Genomic DNA, 22,071 nt, shown 5'->3' on the forward strand with positions numbered 1-22,071 from the left:
GCTCAGCCAGAAGCCCTGAGCCGGGCTCACGGCTGGCGAGTGCAGCAGTGGTGGCGGGAGACTCCCACCTTCATGGTAGTACTAAGGATAACCAACTGCCGGTTTAGGCCCGCTCCCCACAGAGAGCGGGCCTAAGCTGGCAGAACATCCCTAGAGGGCTCCTGGACTGCAAAAGGGCGCAGGCCGGGCTGAGGGACTCCCCAAGTGCACGAATTTTGTGCACCAGGCCTCTGGTTTAAAATATAATATGAAAGGTAATGTGAATGGTCTGTGTCACTATGTGTAATGTAAATGACACTGTTCACCTGTTGTTTTATAAAATTTTAGATAAATACTAAAGCTGTTATTTCTAAGTATTACTGCCTCTTGACATAGTCTTGAATAAATAGATATAATAATCCTTCTATCTATAAAATGGAGGTGATAAATTTGGTGTCATTTAGGCAGTTATAAAAATAGCTAATATGAAGCTTTAGTTTTTTGAAAATAGATGATAAATATTATTGATGATTATATTGATTCACAAATTTTTATGATTATTTTAAACAATTTCCTCAGGGATTTTTCTCTATATCTGTAGTAGGCTAACTACTCAAAGTAGACTATTGAACATGAAGTTCAGAAATCTGATTTCTGTATAGATGACAATATGAAAGATAGGGATTTTGTGCTTTTAGAGATTCCTATAACCGTTTGATTTCAGTACCATAATTATTGGGTAGACTTACCTACTTCATAATAAGAGATATATTGCCCCACTCCCCAACGCCAAAAAAAAAAAAAAATCCTAGAAACCAAACTGTCACAGATATATAAAGAAATTAATTCGTGGAACTAAATTATACCTCTATAATTCCAGCAAAAACAACTCAATCCCGCTTATCTGTTCTTTTAATCCTTTGCATTTGAACATTTCCATGAGATTTTAGATGAATGTTTTCACAAAGCCATGGCCTTTATAAAGTGTCAAAGTTTTTTAAAAAATGATATCTGATACATTTTCTCTAGGGGGCTTATTTTCAGTTAATATAAATTAAAATTCCCTCCTCAAAGATGTATCAAATCTGCTTCATGATCCCTTTATGGTTTTCGTCTGTCTCGTGGTTCTTACTTTCCATCCATTTGATAACTAGAGTGAACCACTTGCATGTTTCTTTCTTTTAGGATGGGTAAGAAATGTTCTTGGTGATACAGTTTCAACTTAAATAGATGTGTTTGTGCCATTACTACAGCGCTGACTTTTAAAACCCTAAGAAATCAATGACAGTATTCACCTAGCATTGACGGGGAGAAAGAGTGAAGACTCCCTGATTCCCCCAGCTGAGAACTCTCTGTCTCCGGTGGTCCTTGGAGAGCTGAATCCCCAGCTCTCTCTCACTTCCTAATTTATTTTGTAGTTATTTCCTTTACCCATCCCTGCTGAGGCTCTCCGTGCTCTGAGGCTATAGGTTTTATTTTTCATTTTTTATTAATTGTGGTTTTCTTCCACAAAGTGCTGCACAGTCTCTTTAACCTGAGGCACTCCATACATATTTATTGAACAGTGAATGTAGGATCTTCCCACACCTTGCCCTTAGATGTTGATCGTTAAAAGTTGATTTTAATTTCCATTGCCATTTCAGATCTAACGTTTCAAAACCATCGTCAAATGTGTTCTCTAAAAATCCACTCTCCTGATTTACTGCCACGTTCTCAGAGCTCACCACACGTCCTGGTTTGTCAGGGTCAGCCCGTTTCCTTGTGTTATCCTGACCTAAGTATTATTTGTGGCACATTCCCGCTCAGAAGCCTCCTGTTTCACACTGTAGATTACCTGGGCGTGCAGCCTACATATGGTGGTGTGATACCCCTGGGAAAAGGGTCAGAAGAGCTCTTGCCAGCTGTTTCTCAGCCTCCTGGTAGCCTTTAAGACATTGTTAATCAAGTCTCAGTTCCTCAGCTGGGCAGTTGAAAACAATGGGTTAGCATGTGAGATGTCGCTCTGACCACTTTCTTCCAAATGACCTACCATGGTTTCTGTGTAGACCTGTGTCATATGTCACTTACTCAGTGTGAATGAAAGAGTGGATAGTGCCCTCCTACTCCTATGCAATACAAGGTAACGAGGTTTAGTTTATTGTAATGCTTACTGTTATTATAGCTTAAAGCTCGACATTTGCTTTTTTTCTCCTTTCAAAAGCAAAGACCATTCCAGTTGGGCTAAATAATTTCTTAAGCTGTCTGGACATTACACCACTTCAGGCCATCCTTTGAAGAGGGGATTTTGAGAAACAGATGAGGCCGGTAGATAACCTGAAAGCATTTTCATAATGCTTTATTTTGAAACTTAGCAGAACTACTATTAAGTTATTTACTGTGCTTTAGCATATACTTACCCTGGTGTTTTAAATATTCATAGAAAATAGGATTTTTTTTTCCTTTTGAAGGAAGATTTCTGGCTCTTGTCATTGTCTCAACTTAAAGTCAAAAGTAGTCATTTATATTCTAATTAATTAATTTTGAAAACATATTTAAATTGATCAGACTTGCTCTGAATTAATGAGACATTATGGTGCTTAGCAGGTAGATTCATGGGCTCTAGTCAAAACCGTGGTTTTCTAATCAGCATGACATTTGAATAAACTGGCAATAAAATATTTTCGCTCTGTTTTATTTTCAGGCATTTGACTATGAACAAAAGAAGCTATTAGCAACCAAAGGTATGTGATATAGTAATGATTTTGATTCTCCCCTCCCCCATCAAAGACCCATAAAAGATTCTCCAGGATTCACGTTGAATTGTGAAATTGGACCGTCATAAAAAAAATGTTTAAGTTCAAAGTTGCAAAAGTTTTGTTGGGGTTAAATGTACTTTATTGAGTAAATTAGCATTAGATCAATTATGAAATAATGTAGCATTTTAAAATACAATGGCATAAAATATTTTATGACGATATTTTAAGGCATTTTGTATTAAGAAATAATATTCAGGTATGATTTCTTTACATATATCAGAGGAACAGCACGCATCAATATTTTTAAAAATATCAAGCATTTTGTTTTATATTCTGTGTTCCAAAGCTATGTTAAAGAAACCAGTGGTGACGGAGGTCAGAACACCTACAAACACCTGGAGCGGCCTCGGCTTTTCTAAATCCATGCCAGCCGAGACCATCAAGGAGCTGAGAAGGGCCAACCACGTGTCCTATAAGCCCACAATGACAACCACTTTTGAGGTTTGTAGAGTCATCCCTGCCCATTCTTCCTGTCTGCTCTCAGCAAAGGAGAACAGTCGTCATCTCTCCCCTCCCATTCTTCATTAAGTAGGAAAAGTCATTAATGGAATTTGTTTTAATTTCTGTTCTTATAAACATATTGCTATAAAATGGATGCACTCTAACATGCTCTTTTACATGTCTTCTGTCAGAGTTGTGGATCAGCTGTTTGTCATGGAGATGTAAATTCATAACTGAGTTTTTGTTAAGAGGAGAGTGTCGTAAATGCTAAAACAAGGCTGAGATTAAGCAAAGGATAGATGTAACAATAGTCCATAAAATGTATAAAGAGTCCTTTTTTTCAGGGGTATCGCTAGCAAGCCCACCATAGGGAGAAAAGGCAAGTATTCAATAAAAGCAAGTGTTCAGATATGAGTTAAAAAGTCAGTGTGTTCAGTTGTGCCAGGAACACAGCAGGAAGTATCACAAACAAGAACTCCAGAATTTTATGTTTCCCAGATGTTGGCTGCACTGGAGGGTGAGACTGGGAAGCTGGCATCTGCGCCACATGGAGAAGGGATCCAGAGTTCCCAGCTCCCCAGCCAGGCTACACATGACTCGCCCAGCCAGCCTTTTCAGCTTGAGAGGATCAGATTTTGGCCCTAAGCCCTTTGCGAGTGGGGGTGGAATAAGAGCGCACATGCATGCACACACCAACTGGGGAGACTGAGCAAACCCAAACACGGATGGAAATGACTGATCCAAGAATCACAATGTTCAACCAGAACACTGCAGACTGAAAAACAAATACTGGTGAAGGGTTTCATAATTGTTAGTCTAATCACTAGCATTTGTAGATTGACCTTCTTTCCACCTGTTTTCTTTGTAATAAATTAGACTGTTGATGAAGGGTAAAAGCAAACGTGCATTTTTTCTTCGTCTCTTTGCGTAAGTGAAGAAGCAAATACTATTGAAATACTAAAGAGAGGTCAGTCTCCTATGAATTTTGAATTTCATTGTCAGGCCTACAGTAGCAACTAAAGATTGAGGTTACTGCCAGCAATGAGAAGATAGGGACCTAGGGAAAAGTTTTGAGGCTCTAAGAGGTACAGTCCTCTCGCTGCCATTGTAGCTCTGAGAGAAACTAAACAACTTTTGTTGGCAGCGACCTTAGCACTGTGCTAATTCTTTCAACAGATGCACCTACAGTCTCGTCCATTTCACTCACCTTTGTTTGGTAGGATGGGGTGTTAGGTGGTTGATTGTGTTTCTGTACTTTCAGAGATGAAATATTCACTGCAGAAATGCTAATTCAGTTCTGTTCTCAAAGACCAACGTGTGACGGTTTGAAATGATCATTGTGACAATGTAGTCAAGTGCAGGGGCTGTGGGGCCCGGCAGCCACCACTGATCGATGTACAGCTCAGGGGAGTGACTTCACTCCTCCGAGCCTGTTTTCTCATTTGGTGGTTTAGAGGCTCACATGGCAGAGGGCAGCCAGTGCGTAGCATGGTGTACGGTAAGTTCTGAGTAATACTTAGCGGTTCCTGTTATTTCCACTGGAGAACTTTACCCTGAAGAAAACCAAGAGCTTGGAATGTTGATGAAGGAGGCTATTAGTGGCAGTTGTGGAAATAGAGAGGAGGGGGTGGGTGTGGGTGTGTTTAGAGATAACATGGACAGAATTTGCCGATGAATGGATGGGATGTGGTGAGGGAAGGAGGGAGGAGAATGACTAAAGCAACTGGGTAAATGGTAGAGTTACATATTGAGATGTAGGGATTCTAAGAAAGGAGTAGGTTTGGGTGTAGCTGGTGGGGACAGATATACAACCGTTTAGTTGCAGGTACCCTAAATTTAAAGTGAGACAGTTACATGGGGGTGTCAGATTGGCAGCTCCAGGATAGTAATTTGAACAAAAAAGTTAAATCTGGAGGTAAAAATTTTGGAGTCCTGGATGTAGTTAAGCCTTGAAAGAGGTGAGATTACTGAATAAGAGAGAAGGAATGCCACGATCAAGCCCAGTGAGATGACATTCAGAGTGGAAAGGGAGGAAGATCCTACAGTGGTGTCCTGATGCCTTGAAGGAGGAAGTGTGAGAGGAGGGTGTGGCCGGCTGTGAGACCGAATGAGGTGAGAGTGTTGAAGTGAACAGTAAAGGATTCTCTTGGAGTGTTGAACGTGAAACTTTGGAAATCAGAGAATCTTGGCGTTAATTTTCTAGATCCAGTACAAAATAGGGTGTCTGTAATATGGTGATGGAATGAATAAATGCTAGTTCCGTGCAGACTTTGAGATCTTTTAAATTATTATTTTGATTTGGGGGAATGAAATAGGTAGACTTTTCTAGGTATTTGTGATTTGTTGGAGAGATCCTGTTTAGATGAGGCCAACACCAGAGTCATGCCAGATCTCTCTCCGCCCTCCAACTTGATTAGCCTGGTAGCTGGATTCTTGTCAAAGCATTGGGTCTACTATTCCTCTTCCCCATTGTTTGTCCTTTTTGTGTGGCACAAGGCAGAGAATCTCTTGTAGACCTTTACAGGAGTAAGTCTTTATACCGAGGACTCTCAGAACTCTGCTGGGCACCTTCACGATGAGGGACAGAGATTTCACGGTGTATATTTCCAAGTCCTCGGTGGCTGGAAGACAGAGGATAGGGACAGGGACCACAGCCTCGTCCCCAGGAGCAGCATCCGTGGGTGACTGCAGTGGTTAGCAACTGAAGTAAATGGCAGTGGTCTCCTGGGCATTCTTTCCCCTCCACCCACCTTATTCAGCGTTTCCTTGTCTGGCTTTCCTTGTTGACAGGGCTCATCAGTGTCCCTCTCGAGGTCCAACAGCCGTGAGCACTTGGGAAGCGGAAGCGAATCTGATAACTGGAGAGACCGAAATGGAATAGGACCTGCCAGCCATAATGAATTTGCAGCTTCTATTGGCAGCCCCAAGCGTAAACAAAACAAATCAAGTGAGCTTTGACTTCTAATCATACTTTCAGGTGTAATCAGCGTGAAATTTGCTTATTTGGTTGAGGGTGATGTTCAAGGATGAATTCTGCACTCTGTGCCTTCAAGTATTTGTCGTAATTCACAGGCCACCTCCTCTGGGAAGCCTTCCTTCTTTTCCCCAGTGAAGCAGACCAGGTGGTTTTCTGCTTTCACCGCATTTTGTACATGCTTTTACTCCAGCACCTGTCATGCACCTGTCTAGAGTGTAATTACCTGTGTACGTAATTGTCTCCTCCTGTAGAATTTGAGCTCCACGGCCAGAGACCATATTTATTCGTTCAGTGAACACTTTTTAAATGCCCACATGCCAGGCATTCTGTTGGGCTGTGCCTGATTTGTTATTTCCTCCAAAATGTCTGACAGTGTGTGACACCTAGTAGGTGCTCAGTAAATGCTTGTTGAATGAATGTAGGAAGGAGTCACGCACACACAGACACACACAAACACTCAGAAAATGCTTTTTCTCATCCGGAAAAGGCAGGGACAGGAAGATGTGGAGCAGACTGTGCTCAGATTAGCATCTTGGACAACAGAAGAAAGTCTGCTCAGTAGGTAGCTCCTTAAGGTGAAAAGCAGAATTTGGTATGTTAAATGGACAAGATGTAGCTGAATTTATGTAAATTTAATTTATCTTTAAAGCATAAGGGTTCTGGCTTTAAAAAGATACGGTTGAGACTCAGCGTGAGTCCAGTGGTTTGTCTGTAACAGCACCCACACTTCTGGGCTGTGTAAAAAGGTGAGCCGATGAGAATTGGCAATAGTCATCACAATACATGCCTTCGTTCAGGGTTTGGGATGAATTGGGAGCCATGAGACGCAGAGCGTGCAGTATTTGAAGGCTCCTTAAAAGCCATCTAAATGAGCACAGTAGACACTCAGTAAGTCAGGTGTTACCATCAATCAAGTTGCTGTGCTGTCGAGGGTCTCCGATTTGAGAATACCGGTCTGGGGTCGGCCAAGTCTCAGTAAGAGAGCACGGTCAACTCGTTCCTGCCCTTGTGCACTGTCTGTGGGCGCCTGGGCCCTTCCTGGAGACGGGGGCTGGGTCCTCCATCACTGACAGGAGGACGGACTGAGGCGGCTGGTGCCAGGCAGGTCTAGAGGTGGAAGTGACCTCTGTTCTGTAGCCCAAAACAAATTAGTCCTGTACCTCTCCTTTCCCTTCACTTGATGCTGGATAATTAAAATTGTCTGTAAACTTAGATGCACTGAGGTTCAGGATTAGGGATAAAATATCAGGATTCTTTAATAAAATGGAATCATTAAAGAAAGTTATTTTGCTTTTGTCAGATGTTTTGAGAATAGGGAGTTTAAGTAGTTACGATAAAAAGGAACAATGTACACTAACAGATATCACTAAGAATATTTTAGCACATCTTTTTTTTCACATTTTATTAATGAATTTTTTTATCTCAATATATGCCAAGTATTATTTAACCATGTAATCTACATAAAGATATTTTTATATAATATTTTACATTCTTTTTTATACTATGTCTTTAAAATCTGGTGTATATTTCACACTTACTGAACATTTTAATTGCCAATAGCTACATACTAGTATAGCCAATGGCTACTGTACTGAACAGCACAGTTTTAAGTAATTTTTTTTTACACCCTCGTCAGCATTACCAATGTCTAGGTTTTCTCCAGGCATCCCTGTTTATACCAGTTGTTCCAGTGTTAATTCTCAACAACTCCCACTTTTACTCTCAAAAATGTAAATTTATCATTTGGACAATTATATGGTAAACTTACCATGTTGTCAAGTCCAGTGGTCACTTCATTGTGCCCATCGTATCCTGCTTGGCATCCCCCTTGACCCAGTACGTCACTGGTCACTCCCTCTCAATCTCTTCTGGTGACATTGGGGCCTTACCTCCAAATGGTGGAGTGGTCCAGGGCCGAAGGCCTTCTGAACTTGGTTCTGGATCCTTTTTCGTCACATTCTCTCCACAAGAGATAAGACATCTGTTTTTAAGAGAGAGAGAACTCTTATCAAGAAATTCCTTCCACTTGAGATAAAGGACTCCTCCACTGGGAGATGAAAACAACTGAAGGAAGTTATTAGTGGCACCCAAAACAGTGCAGAACGTAATTCTTAGATTTGGTGAACGCACTGACCCCAGAGGAGATTAGGTGGACCTGACTCACCAGGTGAGTGTCCTCCTTCCCTCTCTCCCTAGGAATCCCCTGTGAGGCTGCATCTTTGGTGTAAGAGGATTGAATCCCTACATGGACAAGAGCCAGTTGTTGGCCGGGGACACGGGCTGCACAGCCCTGCTAGAATCTCCAAAGCAGATCTTGAAGAGTATTTAAATATTTGGTCAACTACTTGGCCTGGCTCACGAGGCCATCACCCAGCTGTGCATGTCACTGGGCCTGAGAACTATACACAATGTGGAGAGATCTTCACCCATAAATCAGTTTCAGAGCCAAGCAAAGCTCAGCATTGCTGTCTTAGAGAATTTTTCTCAAGAGACCGATTTGTTTCTGTCCTAAATGAAATCCGGGAACTCCAGCAGCATTTCTGTCTCACTTCATGGTACTCTTCATGTTGGAAGTACTCTATTTTGTGAGCTTACGGCCCAATTATATTTTTGTAGGGAAGGGGATTTATGTGGTGCACTGTTACAGAATCCCTCTGACCGCAGGTGAGCACAAGTGTGGAGGCAGAGAGCCATCCGAGAGGAGCCCGGACTTGCAGTACCTTCCCGTACCTTAATTATGTCCCGAGGGTCTTCCTCCCGATTCCTCACTTAATTCACACGCAATCAATTATAAAGAGCAAATGCTTCTGAATGCTCCACGAGAAAGTGATTAATGATTATTAACTGCAGAGGCACTGTTGCTGAATTGCTGCCTCCCAAGTGTAACCTTATAAATGGCAAGAGCCTCTCTGAAAGCAATAACCGGCATTTCGTTAATGAAAAGCCAGTGTTTCACTCCGTAAAGGATTGCTCTGCTTCTGCAGCTACAGTTCTATTCAGCCCAGCAATGAAGCTGAAATATTGGAGGGATTAAAACTTTTAATTAAACCTTGTTCTCTCCGGGCATTTGCACTTCAAGCCTGTCTCTCGTTTGCCCTTCAGCGGAACACTATCTCAGCAGCAGCAATTACATGGACTGCATTTCCTCGCTGACAGGAAGCAATGGCTGTAACCTCAACAGCTCTTTCAAAGGCTCTGACCTCCCTGAGCTCTTCAGCAAACTGGGTCTGGGCAAATACACAGACGTCTTCCAGCAGCAAGAGGTCAGTCATTATTTACTCATCCCCCTCTCCTCCCCCCCGGCCATCTTCGTTTGGGTTCTGTGTATGACGACTTCTAGAATGAAATCCCTCACTGACCTGTGACTGTTTTCACTGAGCATTGATTCAAGCCTCATAGCTTGTTTTTGCTGCTAAGAAAAACGTGATCTCATTTCCTATTTAGTGCAACTAGTAAACACAGGATGTGTGTGCACAAAAACACCCCTTCAACAGTTTTAGCTAAACAGTGTATTGATTCATTGCTCTCAAGGTCAGCAACAAGTCTGTATTTAATGTGATTTCACACTTTAAACTATGATCTTTATTTGTGGCACTTAAATACCAGTACCTGAAATAAATGTGTGGTTGTTTCTGACCCCATCCTACTCACGTTACTGAAGTCTTGTTCTCACAGAGTATAATGTACTTTTTTGCATGCTCATTTATTCTTTAATTTACTGATTGGCTTTTGCCTAAACTGAGATGTTTTCTGAACCATCTCTACCATGGATTTGGTCTAACTGCTCAGCCATGGCCATTATGCTCTGGCGTAGAGAATAGAGCGTGACTCTTTCTGATAATGCTGTCATTTTACCCAGGCACAGCTAACCCAGTGCAGCAGCGAGTTAGAATGGCTCCATAAATGTATCTATTCCATTCTAGTTTGACACTAGCATCTTAGAGACCATCTGATTAAGTCAGTAATTCCCAGATCAGTGAATGAAGAATCTAGAATTTTTATTTAGTGCTTTGTATCATAAATTTAAGGTATTGCCCATAGCTCAATAACTTAAGTTTGATTGCTGAACTTTATTTTTTTTTTATAATACCAAAAAGGTTATAATGTGTATATTGGATAATTGGTGTTCTAAATTTAACCAAGGATATTGTGAGTTGAATAACATTTTTATCATCAGTGCATCAAGGAATTGCACTTATTTAGTCCTGCTTAGATGAGGGTGGCTGATTGAGAAGTTCAAGGGCAGAGGTATTTTTTAACTTGTCCAGAAACAAAAGGTTTCCAAGTGAGATTAGATATTATTCAATAACATTCAGGGTTTCTTTTTAATCTATAGTATTTATTTGAAGAAGCATAGAAATAAATTTATTATAGGTACTTCTTATCCACTTATTTCAAAAACGAAGAAAATATGATCATATAAAACCAAGGTGGCTGGCTTTATTTCATATTTATTAGCTTAGAGCAGACTACAGCCTGCAGACTTGCTGCCTGATTTTGTCAGAGTTTTGGTTGGAACACAGCTTCATTTATATTTTGTCTATGGTTGCTTTTGAGCTCAAACAGGAGAGTTGAGTAGTTGCAACAGAGTCAATATGGCCCACAAAGCCTAAAATAATTACTGTCTGGCCCTTTATTTCAGGCATCCCCAAATTCTTAGTCTCCATTAAATAGAATTTCTAAAAACATAGCTTTAGATCTATGATAAATGAAAAACAAAAAGGTTTTACAAGATCTGGGTGTAACTTGTAAATCAAAACAAAATTTCAAATTAATTTCTTGAAAAAGGATGCATTACTATTTTCAGGTGTGTTGAAATTTGGTACTGCTTCCTTTATTTAGGATATTTTCCAATATTCAGGAATAACTTAATAAGAATCGCCCATTAACTAACCTTGTGAGATTTATTTAGCAACTTTCCCAAATATTTCTGTATACATTATCAGCCATAGCTGCTCATTCTTTTATCCTCTTGGTGAGCCCTTTGCTTTATGTCTACAATTATATTTAATGCCCACAAAAGCCCTGCATGGTACACTACTCAACCTGTGTACACACAGAAGTCTTGTCAGAGTCAGAATCTGAACCCATATCTCACTGTCTCCCAAGGCGGGATGAGATCCTCAGCTAGCTGCCCTCCGCACGTTGTTGCTGATGCCACAGAGCACAGTTATACTGTTCCTGGAAAGATTCTTGTCTGCCAGGCCCAGCCAAGTGGGTCATGGGCCTGATGAAGCCTGGGAATTCCTGTCATTCTTATGTAAAACACAGTGGAGGATACCATCTATGATATTTATAATTTGGCTTCTTTTCATAGAGATATACTTAACTAAGTCAAAGCTAAGAAATATTTTCTCTCTTCTGGGCAGATATGTATTCTTCCTTTTATCAGTTCACAAAAAAATGTACAATTTGTATTTCCCTTTTTGTCCCGGCTGCCAGGATGCTCAGATCTAAGTTTTTAATCTCAAGTGCAGTAAATCGCTGGCTTAGACTAAGTCTGCTGATAGAATAATCACTTTTGTCTCATCCCCTTAATTACTTTACTCTTGTCCCTTAGGTTTGTGACACCACTGTTCTTTTTTGGAAGCAGGCAGAGTATAATTAATAAATAAAGTAGGTGTAACAAGGAGTTGAACCTACAGTGAGGAAGAAAATAAATACTTAGTATATTGGTTATAGATTACCTTTTCACCCACAGATCGATCTTCAGACATTCCTCACTCTCACAGATCAGGATCTGAAGGAGCTGGGAATTACGACTTTTGGTGCCAGGAGGAAAATGCTGCTTGCAATCTCAGGTGAATATAAATGCTCACACTCATATTTTAAGTCTGAATAACTTCTGCCAGTGGTCTCAGCCAGTGGGGCTGGTTCGACCCATTTACCACTTGCTTGCCACCCGGGCACCTTGGTGGTTGTGGTTTCATAGTGCTTCCCTGCTAACAGTATGACCAATGCTCAGAACATCCCCTCTTTCATCAAGACATCGCCTGAAAACCTGCTGTGACAGTATCGTTCCTTAAAACAGATTTCTCCAGAAAGATCTAACCAAAATTGCCCTTTGCAGAACGTGAGCCAGGGGTTGCAGCACAATTCTCCTTTCTTGTTGTTGTGTTCAGCAGCGATCACTGGGTTAGTGAATAATGATTCTGGATTGGCTGTCGTGTTTCAAGTGCATGTGTGCTTGTATACCAACAGAGGTCATTGCAGAGGTGAATGCTCCGTGGTATTGGCAGGTATTACTTGTCTGAATGCTTTTTATTTTATTTTATTTTTTTTACTTAAGTTTTCATGAAATTTGTGAGTCACAGAAGGGTGTAGGATCCTGAAATTAGTCACAGAATGAAGGAAAATAATGTTGTCTGTCTCCCAGACTGCCTTCTGTATGCAGCGGTTTCATATTCTATGTATTACAAAATGCTCTACACATATTTACTGGGGACCTCCTATTTGAAAGGAGTTGAGCCAGCTGATGAGTCAGGAGTCGGCAAATACAGAACAGTGTACCTCCAAAAGGTGTTTTGAGAAATATGAGGAAGAAATGGGGGGTAAAGATGAAGACTTTTTGAACTTCGGGTCACTTTTTGAAGACTGTCTGATGAATGTCCGTCTTTAAAAACGTAGACACCAAGGGCAGAAGCCAGTGGTGGGGTGGGGTAAGAATATGACTTGGCTTTTTCAGAACATTGAAGCTGCAGGCTGTGCCTTTTTGAGGCCAGCAGGTGCATCCAGCTGGTGAGAGTCCTTTGCAAACAGCAGTCACTAATCAGATCAGCAAGTAAAATTTAAACCTCAGTGGTTTCCATTTTGTTTTAGCAGCAGATTGCATCCCTCACCCACTTCCCCACAGGAAATCTTATCTATAGACCTAATATCTGAAGCAGACATAAGCGGAGCGGCTTTGAAGTAGGGGTGGAAATTCAGCCATCGAGCAGCCTGTGGGGTCCTCTGTGGATAAACACGGTTCTGCACGCATCAGTGATTAGGGACGGCTTCCTCCACCCTGTGTCCCCAAGCGGCTGCATTAAGGGAGCTCCACGGGGCAGACGCTTTTTCTTCTTCACTCATAAGATCAGCTTGACACAGTACAAAGAACACTGTATTCAAACAAGGAGATTTGGGCTTTGCCTCTGCCAACGCGTGAGTCCTTGGGCGAGTTTCCAAAACCATGAAGGTAGATTGGAATAGATGATCCTGTGAAGTTACCTTCTATTTCTACATCTATCCTTCCACGTGGTGCATATATGAATAGCAGGGGCCTCCCCTGTTGTTTTTTTATTGTCTGTGTAAATAGGATAATTTGTTTTTTTAACTTGTTTACCCTGAAGCTCCACCTCAGAGGGCTATACCTAGAACTAAATTTACTTTACATATTTTCGCATTCATCCATTAATGTGAAAATGAAATTTACACTATACTTGAAATTTGATTAACTCACAGAATCACCACGCTTATATTAAAATATGCCTGTGGGCCAGCACGTTTATAAAAGAGAAGAGTGTGTTCCAGAACTCCATAATCTTTCTCTAGAGATTCATGGAATGTCGGTGACAGTAAAATGAAAGTTCAGTTTTCTTTGTGTACCAACCCACTTCCAAACTCTGTAAGGCTTCCAGCAACAAGCAGCTATCTCTAAATACTTCCAGGGGCTCCAGCTGGATTGTTACCGTCTTTACTCGGAACACGTTTGTGATCTATTCCAGGTGGGTTTGGGGGAGTACAGTGGGAAACAGCAGGGAGGGGGTTTGAGTCCTCTTTAAAAACATGTTTTATCCAATCATCATCTTCAGTGTGGTTCTGCTGAGGTTATAGCTCCCGTAGCCGGCCTCTCAGTGGGGCTCACAGGTCCTTGCTGTGAACCGGAACGGGACTTTGAGTAAGATGCCTTATGAATGCTCTGCACGGCAGGAAGTACTTGATTATTTTAAGAATGATTTCACCTCACTTTGTTGCCTGCATTTGTTTGAACCTGGTAAATTGTTTTCTCTGCAAATAATCAGTTTTTATTGAGAAGCCCTTCATCAAAAAGCTTCTTTTTCCAGTTCAGCTCATTTGATAACAAACACATCCATTTATAGCCCCAGAACATTCCATTTCCAGGCAGGTGCAGGATAGCTGGGCAGCCTGGATATGCGTTGGCCTTGTGGATACAGAGTTTGCTCACAATTCCTTTTTAAAACTTTAAACTTATAATCAGAGTTCTTTCAGTGTAAGGTTTGGTTCTGTTTTTAATTTTGAGCCACAAGACATGTATTTTTGTGTTATAGGAGATGAGGTCTATCTCTAGTAGAAATGGATGAGAGAAAAAAATGATTTTTTTTTCAAATCCATGATTTTTTGACAATTTTTTTTATTTCTCTCAGTATTTTCGTAAGTAGTTAGCTAAATATGCAGGGACTGAGTGAAAGGACGTTTAGCATCCTGTTGTCAGGCTTCCCGCCAAGGCCTCAGGTAGATCTAACATTTCCCGACCTATTCTTTTAGTTTGTGACTCTGTTCAGATCCGCAACAAGATCCTGAGAGCTGCCAGGATTGTGTGACCCTTGGAATTTCAGAGAAAAAGGTTGGTATTTTCCCAATTATCCCTTAGGCTTACTGGAAAAAAAAAAAAAAGGACAGAGTTTGCTTTTTAATTTAAAAGGCTAAAGTCTATTCAATAGGATGTGGTCCTTGAGAATCTCTCTGGGAGATTTGTATCTTAGAAATTACATTCTCTAGGGAGTGGCTGAATTCCTTCACAGTCATTTTATTCTTCCCAAAACCGAGTTGATAGGACTTTTCAGAGTAAAGTTTTCAATGTCTATGAAAAAATGGTTTTCTTCACTGGCCCATTGGTTTTCGTGTGCTCAGTTGGACATGTTCCGTGGGATAGGGGAGTAGAATGTTTGACCTCATTCATGCCTTTCCTCCTCTATAGTATGGGAGTGTGTGTCCTGGTGCGTGGGTTATTCCCCCACGAGAAAATGAAGGCCAAACAAAGTGTTTCGAAGGTGACAAAACTTTCCCAGGCTGTGCACCTCAGAGGATCCATCTATTCTTAACTCTCCTATACTTGCCTTTAAATATATTAAATTCTGTCTTGATTTCTGAATTTCTGCAGGAACTTGATACAGTAGCTATCTGTAAGCATGCCTGCATGTGTCTTTTGCTTGTTAAGGTATCTTCCTTGCTTCTTTAAAGTTTTTAAGCTACATTTTTCTATTTTTTTTTTTTTAAAAACTGGCATATGAACTGTGAAGCAAAGCTCTGCTGTCTGGCATAGGTGGGACTACCAATTTCTCAAATCTGTGTTCCTGATGCTTTGGTTGGTCTTCGCACAGTGGATGGATCCCTGCAGCCCAAGGCCTGGACCTTTGCATCAGGCAGGGTTAAAGCTTGTCACTTAACTGCTTACTTTGACTGTTTTTTTTTTAAATCCTCACCTCAGGATATTTTTCTATTGATTTTAAGAGAGGGAAAGAGAGAGAGAGAGAGAAACATCTATGTGAGAGAAATACATCGATTCGTTGCCTCCTGCACACCAGGACCCTGGCTGGGGAGGAGCCTGCAACCGAGGTATGTGTGTGCTTTTGACTGGAACCCAGGACCCTTTGGTCCACGGGCCAACACTCTATCCACTGAGCCAAACAAGCTAGGGCACTTAGACTATTTTTAAAACTCAACTTCCTTATCTATAAAATGGAGAATGGTAATATTATCTACCCCTTAAGGAGGACTTAAATACAACAAAACAATAAATCATGACATTTTTCTTCTCCCCGCCAAAGACCTAAATGTGAACAAATAAGAGATGTCTCTACTTATGCATTGCCCCCATGGGGCAGACACTTACATTTTGGAAGGCAGTGAGGTGAAATGTTAAGGGTGTTGGTCCATTTTCCAGAACTCGGGAGACCAGAGCACTCCTGGCCATCTGGCTGTGCTTGGCCACCGGTGACCCCCTGCGACATGGGTCTGTGTTTTTAGTCTCAGCGTTACTGTAGCCAGCCATCGCTTGCAGTGCAACTTCAGAATTCGAAAGGGGATTGTACCTGTGTGTGGTTAAAAAGGAATTGAATACTGTGCCAATATAAGGTGCTCAATCACTGGCTCCATCCTGCCCGCCCCCCCCCCAAAAAAAGAGACAACTTTAAGCATATTAACTATATAATCTCTCTATTTGAAATTGAATACGTTGGAAGATATCTGGCTATCAGAGGCCAGCAATCCTATTCCTTGTATTAATTCACCAGCAAGAGTTCCATCAGCTGATATGAGAATTTATACGTTTATGTGAGGTGATGAGAATAGAGTGGTTGCATAGTCATAAACAAGGTAGGCTGCTTCAATTTTTTCCCTCTCTGGTTAATAATTTTTAGTTGGAAAAAGACTGTTTTCTATGTACTCTGGTTTCTTTAAAATTGAGCATCTGAGATTTCCCCGAAAAATGTAAAGTATTGGTGGTTTTCAATTGTTTATTTCCTGAAGTGGTTGCTATCTTTCACTAAGTTAACTTTTTATTCAATGAAACCTCCTGCTGATATGCTTCTTCATATAGGTCCTCTGACCTAAGGATCACAGGTATCACGAGTTGGTGGAGCCACAGGGCTGGGGCCGAACACAGCCATTTGTTCCTCCAATATTCTCATGTGTAGATGTGGGGTCTTTTCATGTCTGACTGTAATAATTTAATGGTTGCTGTATTTGACGTGGGTGAGCTCAACAGCTGTAGTAACATTCTGTGTCTTTGGTGTAATACATGCTCTCCTATGCCTTTCACCAGCATTGATGTCCCCCCATCCCTTTGCCTCTGAGGTGACATTGGGATAGGTCAACCTGCTCAACTTGTATATCCAGAGTTCAGAGGATTCTGAGAATGACACCTCCCCCAGATAGTTGACAAACTGCAATAACAACACTTGTTGTCCTCGGTTCTCTCGGCTACCAACATGTTGCCTTTCATATCAGACTTTCTAGCATTTCAGAAATGTCTTGACCGTCAACTAAAGGTTTTCCTTTCGCTACCAGACTTGACTCCCTCCTCCCCCAAACCTACAATACACCATTTTCTGAGCTCGACTGCCATGTCCTGTAGATTATAGATGTTCTCCATGGAGTTTCTAACAATTCTCTCTTTCTCTCTCTAGAACTAAATAAAAACCGGAGAAAGCTTTTCGAACCGCCAAATGCACGCACCTCTTTCCTGGAAGGTGGAGCCAGCGGGAGGCTGCCCCGTCAGTACCACTCGGACATTGCGAGTGTCAGTGGCCGCTGGTAGCAGTGCCCCCCAGGGACCCCTGCCGACTTTCATCAACGTGGAGACAGGAGATCTGTGAGCGGCCATCACTGCACCCGTCCGTAGCACTCTGGTGACTGGTATCAGGACCAAAGCATCTTATTCACACCTGAATTTTGTGCCAAAAAGGAAGAAAAGAGAGAAGATATTCTTATGTCATCATTCAGAACACCACATGCAGATTGCTTTTTGAAAAAACGGTAATTGGACAGAATTTGCAATATGAGGATAGGGCTTTATTTCCTGTTTTTATTTACCTATATAACATATGCACTGATTTTTTTTTTTTTTTTTTTTTTTTTTTTTTACTTAAAATGAAGGATGATTTGACATCTGGGATGCCAGAAAACGTTTGCTTGGGTTTTTTTTTTTTGGTATTTGGGGATTTTTAAAAAATAATAATCAAAAGTGGAATTTTCTGGTACTGCTCTAAAATAAGTATTGAGGTCTTTCAGCACTTTACACTTTCTAATTTCTTGTCCTGTGGAAATGCTCTCATTTTTATGTCACCTGATGAAATGGTACAAATCAGATTTAGTCACATTTTTCTGACTGCGTTAAATTTTTATTTGAAATGGTACTGGATTATTAGTTTTTGTGCAGAGTATCCTGTGACTTTGGGAAATGTAAGTGACTCCACTTGATTCTGGACCAGCTCTGTTCATTCATGTCAGCGTCCTAGAAGCAGTGAGCAGTGAACCTCGTTCACTGTAACAGGTGCGAAGAAAGACCAAATGGACTTTGCAATATTAACCCTTTGCAGTTATCATATTTAGCTGCTGCCTATATTGCTAAAATGATGTTAATGGTTGTCTAAAGGCAAAGGGCTATTTTTAGTATACTGCCACTAAAGGATACTTATTTATATCAAACTTTTTATTTTTAGATATTATAAGCATACCGTACATAACTGATGAAATTGATATCTACTAGAGATTTATGGTAGAGCATGGACGGCATTCAACAACTGGAGCCCTAGATTGTCACTTTATTTAAAAAAAGACAAATAATCATCTGACAAGACAGCACTGTTGCCATTAGGAAGAGAGATAGATTCCTGTTCTTATCATGTACACAGTAGCTGCGCTCCGTGTGGTCAGAGGACTTTCCTTAAGCCACATGGGTCTGCTTGCAGTAGGCTTATGTATGTTGAGAACAGAAAGGCTTTATTTAAGTCTCCAGTGACAGTTTGTAAAGACAGTGGAGTTCCAAAGGAGGGGCAAAAATGACTGTTTTCTAAGTGGCCAGACTCATTGTTACAATCATATACTGTGAAAGTCCAAGAAATCAGGCAACATTGTTTCCTAGGTCTTTTCAGACATCTTATTGTGGATTTATGAAGGGTTTTCAATTCATGAAGAAAATCACTAAGTGCCTCCCTTTCTTCAAAGCAATATTATTTCCAAGTGTATTAATTTGTTGAAAAACTTTCCCATAGGAAATGTTGTGAATTACCTGTACTGTAATGACTTATTTATGTTCATTACTCAAGATTTTCTACATGGACATAAACCACTATTGCATGCTGTTAAGCAGACGGCATTAGATTACATAACAATTGGGGACTTTCATACAAACGCAGATTCGCAAATACTTGCCTGGCATTTTTCCATGCCTAAGTCTTACCGTGAAAGAATAAGAATTGAAGAGAAATTTTGCACACAGAAATATTTTCACTTTAAAAAAATTGTATTGGTTACTTTGAAGGCATAGATGATGGACCTGTCATAAAATTATCAATGATCGCAGCGCTAAAGGGAAGCTCATTTCTAAACTAAATTGCTCCTTTGGCAAGTACAGGTCACATGGACCTCCCTATCTTATGTGGCTGTACAAACACATCATGCTACACATTCAGCACAAGAATTCCAGATTTGTTTCCTGTTCAACAACTTGGTGCTCTAAATTTTATCATTTTCTTTAATGAGACTTTCCCGATTACAAAGCATTTGGAGCTCTTTTCCCAGCCCTCTATGATGCATTTGCAACACGAGGAGGATGGGATGAATGTGCAGTATTAACACATTTCGTACCGCTCAGGAGTTTTCTCGTGTTTCGCGCACCATCTGTTAAGGACCGCTCACGAGTGTTCTCGTTTTTCACGCCCATGGAAAAAGGAGCGAATCTAGATACTTAGGTAAATTTTGTTTGGTCCCTCTTCATAGAGGAAAATGTTTTACGCAGTACCATACGTTAAAAAAGTACTAGGAACTTTAATTGTTTAATTGTTTTTGTAAATAAAAATGTTATAATTATTGAAAAACAACACCTAAAGTGCATTATGATGATTTAAATAACGTGCAGTTTGCCCAAAAACGTGCGGTCCCTGGCGTATGTCTTAGAGATTTCTATGCGGTACGCAATGTGTTAAGCTGATGGAGGTTTTATGAACAGTGCTTTACGCCAAAGGGAAAACTGTCCCAATTAAACTAGATTAAATAGGGTGGTTAAAAATAAATAAAAAACACTGGAAATTACTTTTCTCACTTTCTCTTATGCAAGGAAGGTAATATGACACTACAGTACACGGTGTTGTCAGTGTTATATGATGCACAAAATATTTGGATTATTTGAATAAATGGTAATTTTTAATCAATCTGTGCCTTAATAGTGACCAATTATCTGTAAATATAGAACAAATACAGATTGTATTTTTTGTGTGGGTTTTTGTCCTTTTAGTGATTTTTTAAAATGAGAGATGGAATTAAACATTGAAAATGGGAATTTTCTAATCAATTGTTATATGAAAAAATAAATTTATATAACCCCTTTGTATTGCCCTTGCTAGATAAAATGCCTTTTTTTAAAAAAAATATCTTTACACAAATTCTGTGCCTCTCTTTGTTTTCTAAGACTTTTTTTTTTTTTTGGTTTTGTATGGCTGTGTTCAGCATAATTGAAAGATGTGTCTGCAGAATTGAATATGTTCTCTTTGTCCTGTTGTTCTGTGTTGACAGTTCTCATTTCACCCAGAAGCTAAGGCACTTTATTTTAGCCAGTGAATGAATCCAGGACCAGTAATCAATCACTGTTTCTGTGGCCACCCATAGGTGCATACAGCAAGAGTAGTATTATAGAAGAGGTTTTATTCTTGTCCTTTCTTTTATAGAGGCTCAGCTGCATGACCACTTTGACAGCCTCATTCATCAGCAAGGAGCTCCTGACTGAAGGGACGCTGGGCTTCCTGACCCAAGCTGCCATTTCAGAGACTGACCGTTGTGCGGCCACACTGTGTGCTCTCTGTGCTTTGCACTGAGATCCTGTCTAGCTCATTCTCAAACAGAATCGATACAGTTTTACCAATTCTGAGATTTGTCTAAATCTCAAAGAAAACCTAACCACCTCTTATGCACCCAGAAATCTCTCCACTTGAATTACCTGTGGTAATGGTTCTTAAAAATTGTTTCTAGCACACGAGTACTTTTTAATAACTGAACTCTTAACTTGGGAATCCAATATTAAATAATCATTCATTCATTCATTCATTCAGGCTTAGTAAGTACCAGGACTTGTTCTAGGAACAACAGTGAACCCTTGCCCTCACTAAGCTTACATTCAAAATGGAGAAAGTGGGGCTGATGAAGAGGGATTGGAGGCCAGACTTCCCCTCCCTTCAACACAGTCTCCATGTGTGCATAGCATTCTAAGGAAACTCCAGTGCTGCTTAGAAACTCCAGTTGTTGTTTTTTACAAAACTCTTCAAAGTACCCATCTCACAGCAACAGGCCTGTGCTTTCAAATGCAAAATATTCCCTGTCTCCTTTTTCTAGGTTTTGTAGGTTTAATCACATTCTCAAAAAGAGTGTGTGGCCAAACGGATTATGACTCACAGTTTTAGAAGTATACTCAGCATGACCCATCGCTTTTTAGATCTGACTTCAAGTGACTGCAGTATTTAGAAATCAGGTTTACCTTGAAATAATATGAATTTTCTGCCACAGAGGGTATTCCAAGAATGCAGTAATATAGTCATGTCACCAAGATGGTGACATAGGTTATTCCTGGCTCTGTTCCCCCTCACAAGGACAACTAACTATCATGGACAAAACACCACTGAGAGAATCAATCCTAGAACATGGGAATGAGGCTGAAGTAAACTCCCGCACCATAGAGAAACGGCAGCTGCAGTGGAAAGGTAAAGGAATGGCATAATGCTGACTACATTGCCTCTCCCCCAGGCCAGTACAGCACCATGCAGAGGGCTCCCCTGAGCTGACAGCTCCTCCAGTGGGAAAAGAGCCCAGATGACATCCAAACCTCCTGCATTGTGGTCGCTTTGTGGAAGCCGTATACAGTGGTTTTACTCTTGGGGATCACAAGGGGATCTGACTGCCAAAAATGGGGCTTGGGCCTTCCGAAAGCTAGTGCTTGGATCTTGGCAGTCAGATCTCCTTCCTACAGAGAACAAGCACTAACGAGCGGCTTTGCTATCTGCAGAATCAAGTTGGTGGTGCAGTCTCACCTAGGAAACTAGTGGCATGCAGGTCTGCTTGATTTGGGAATTCAATTAAAGTTATTTAAATAGGGAGAAACTTCCTGGAAACAAATGGAAATGAACACACAACAACCCCAAATCTCTGGGAACAGCAAAAGCAGTCCTG

The 22,071-nt window shown here is 40.7% G+C and overlaps 1 protein-coding gene across 1 annotated transcript in view; it reads left to right on the top strand.

Annotated features, from left to right (window-relative positions):
* The window catches only part of BICC1 (BicC family RNA binding protein 1), a 67,657-nt gene extending 50,058 nt beyond the window's left edge, over positions 1-17,599 (top strand). The window contains exons 16-21 of the mRNA XM_023744370.1: positions 2,660-2,699; positions 3,061-3,215; positions 6,006-6,162; positions 9,295-9,455; positions 11,894-11,993; positions 17,322-17,599. Of these exons, the coding sequence (XP_023600138.1) occupies positions 2,660-2,699; positions 3,061-3,215; positions 6,006-6,162; positions 9,295-9,455; positions 11,894-11,993; positions 17,322-17,452 (744 nt within the window). The 3' untranslated portion in view covers positions 17,453-17,599. The remainder of the gene's footprint in view (positions 1-2,659; positions 2,700-3,060; positions 3,216-6,005; positions 6,163-9,294; positions 9,456-11,893; positions 11,994-17,321) is intronic.
* The last annotated feature ends 4,472 nt before the right edge of the window (positions 17,600-22,071 follow it).

This window comes from Myotis lucifugus, unplaced genomic scaffold (genome assembly GCF_000147115.1).
Source record: "Myotis lucifugus unplaced genomic scaffold, Myoluc2.0 scaffold_455, whole genome shotgun sequence".
Lineage (NCBI taxonomy): Eukaryota > Metazoa > Chordata > Mammalia > Chiroptera > Vespertilionidae > Myotis > Myotis lucifugus.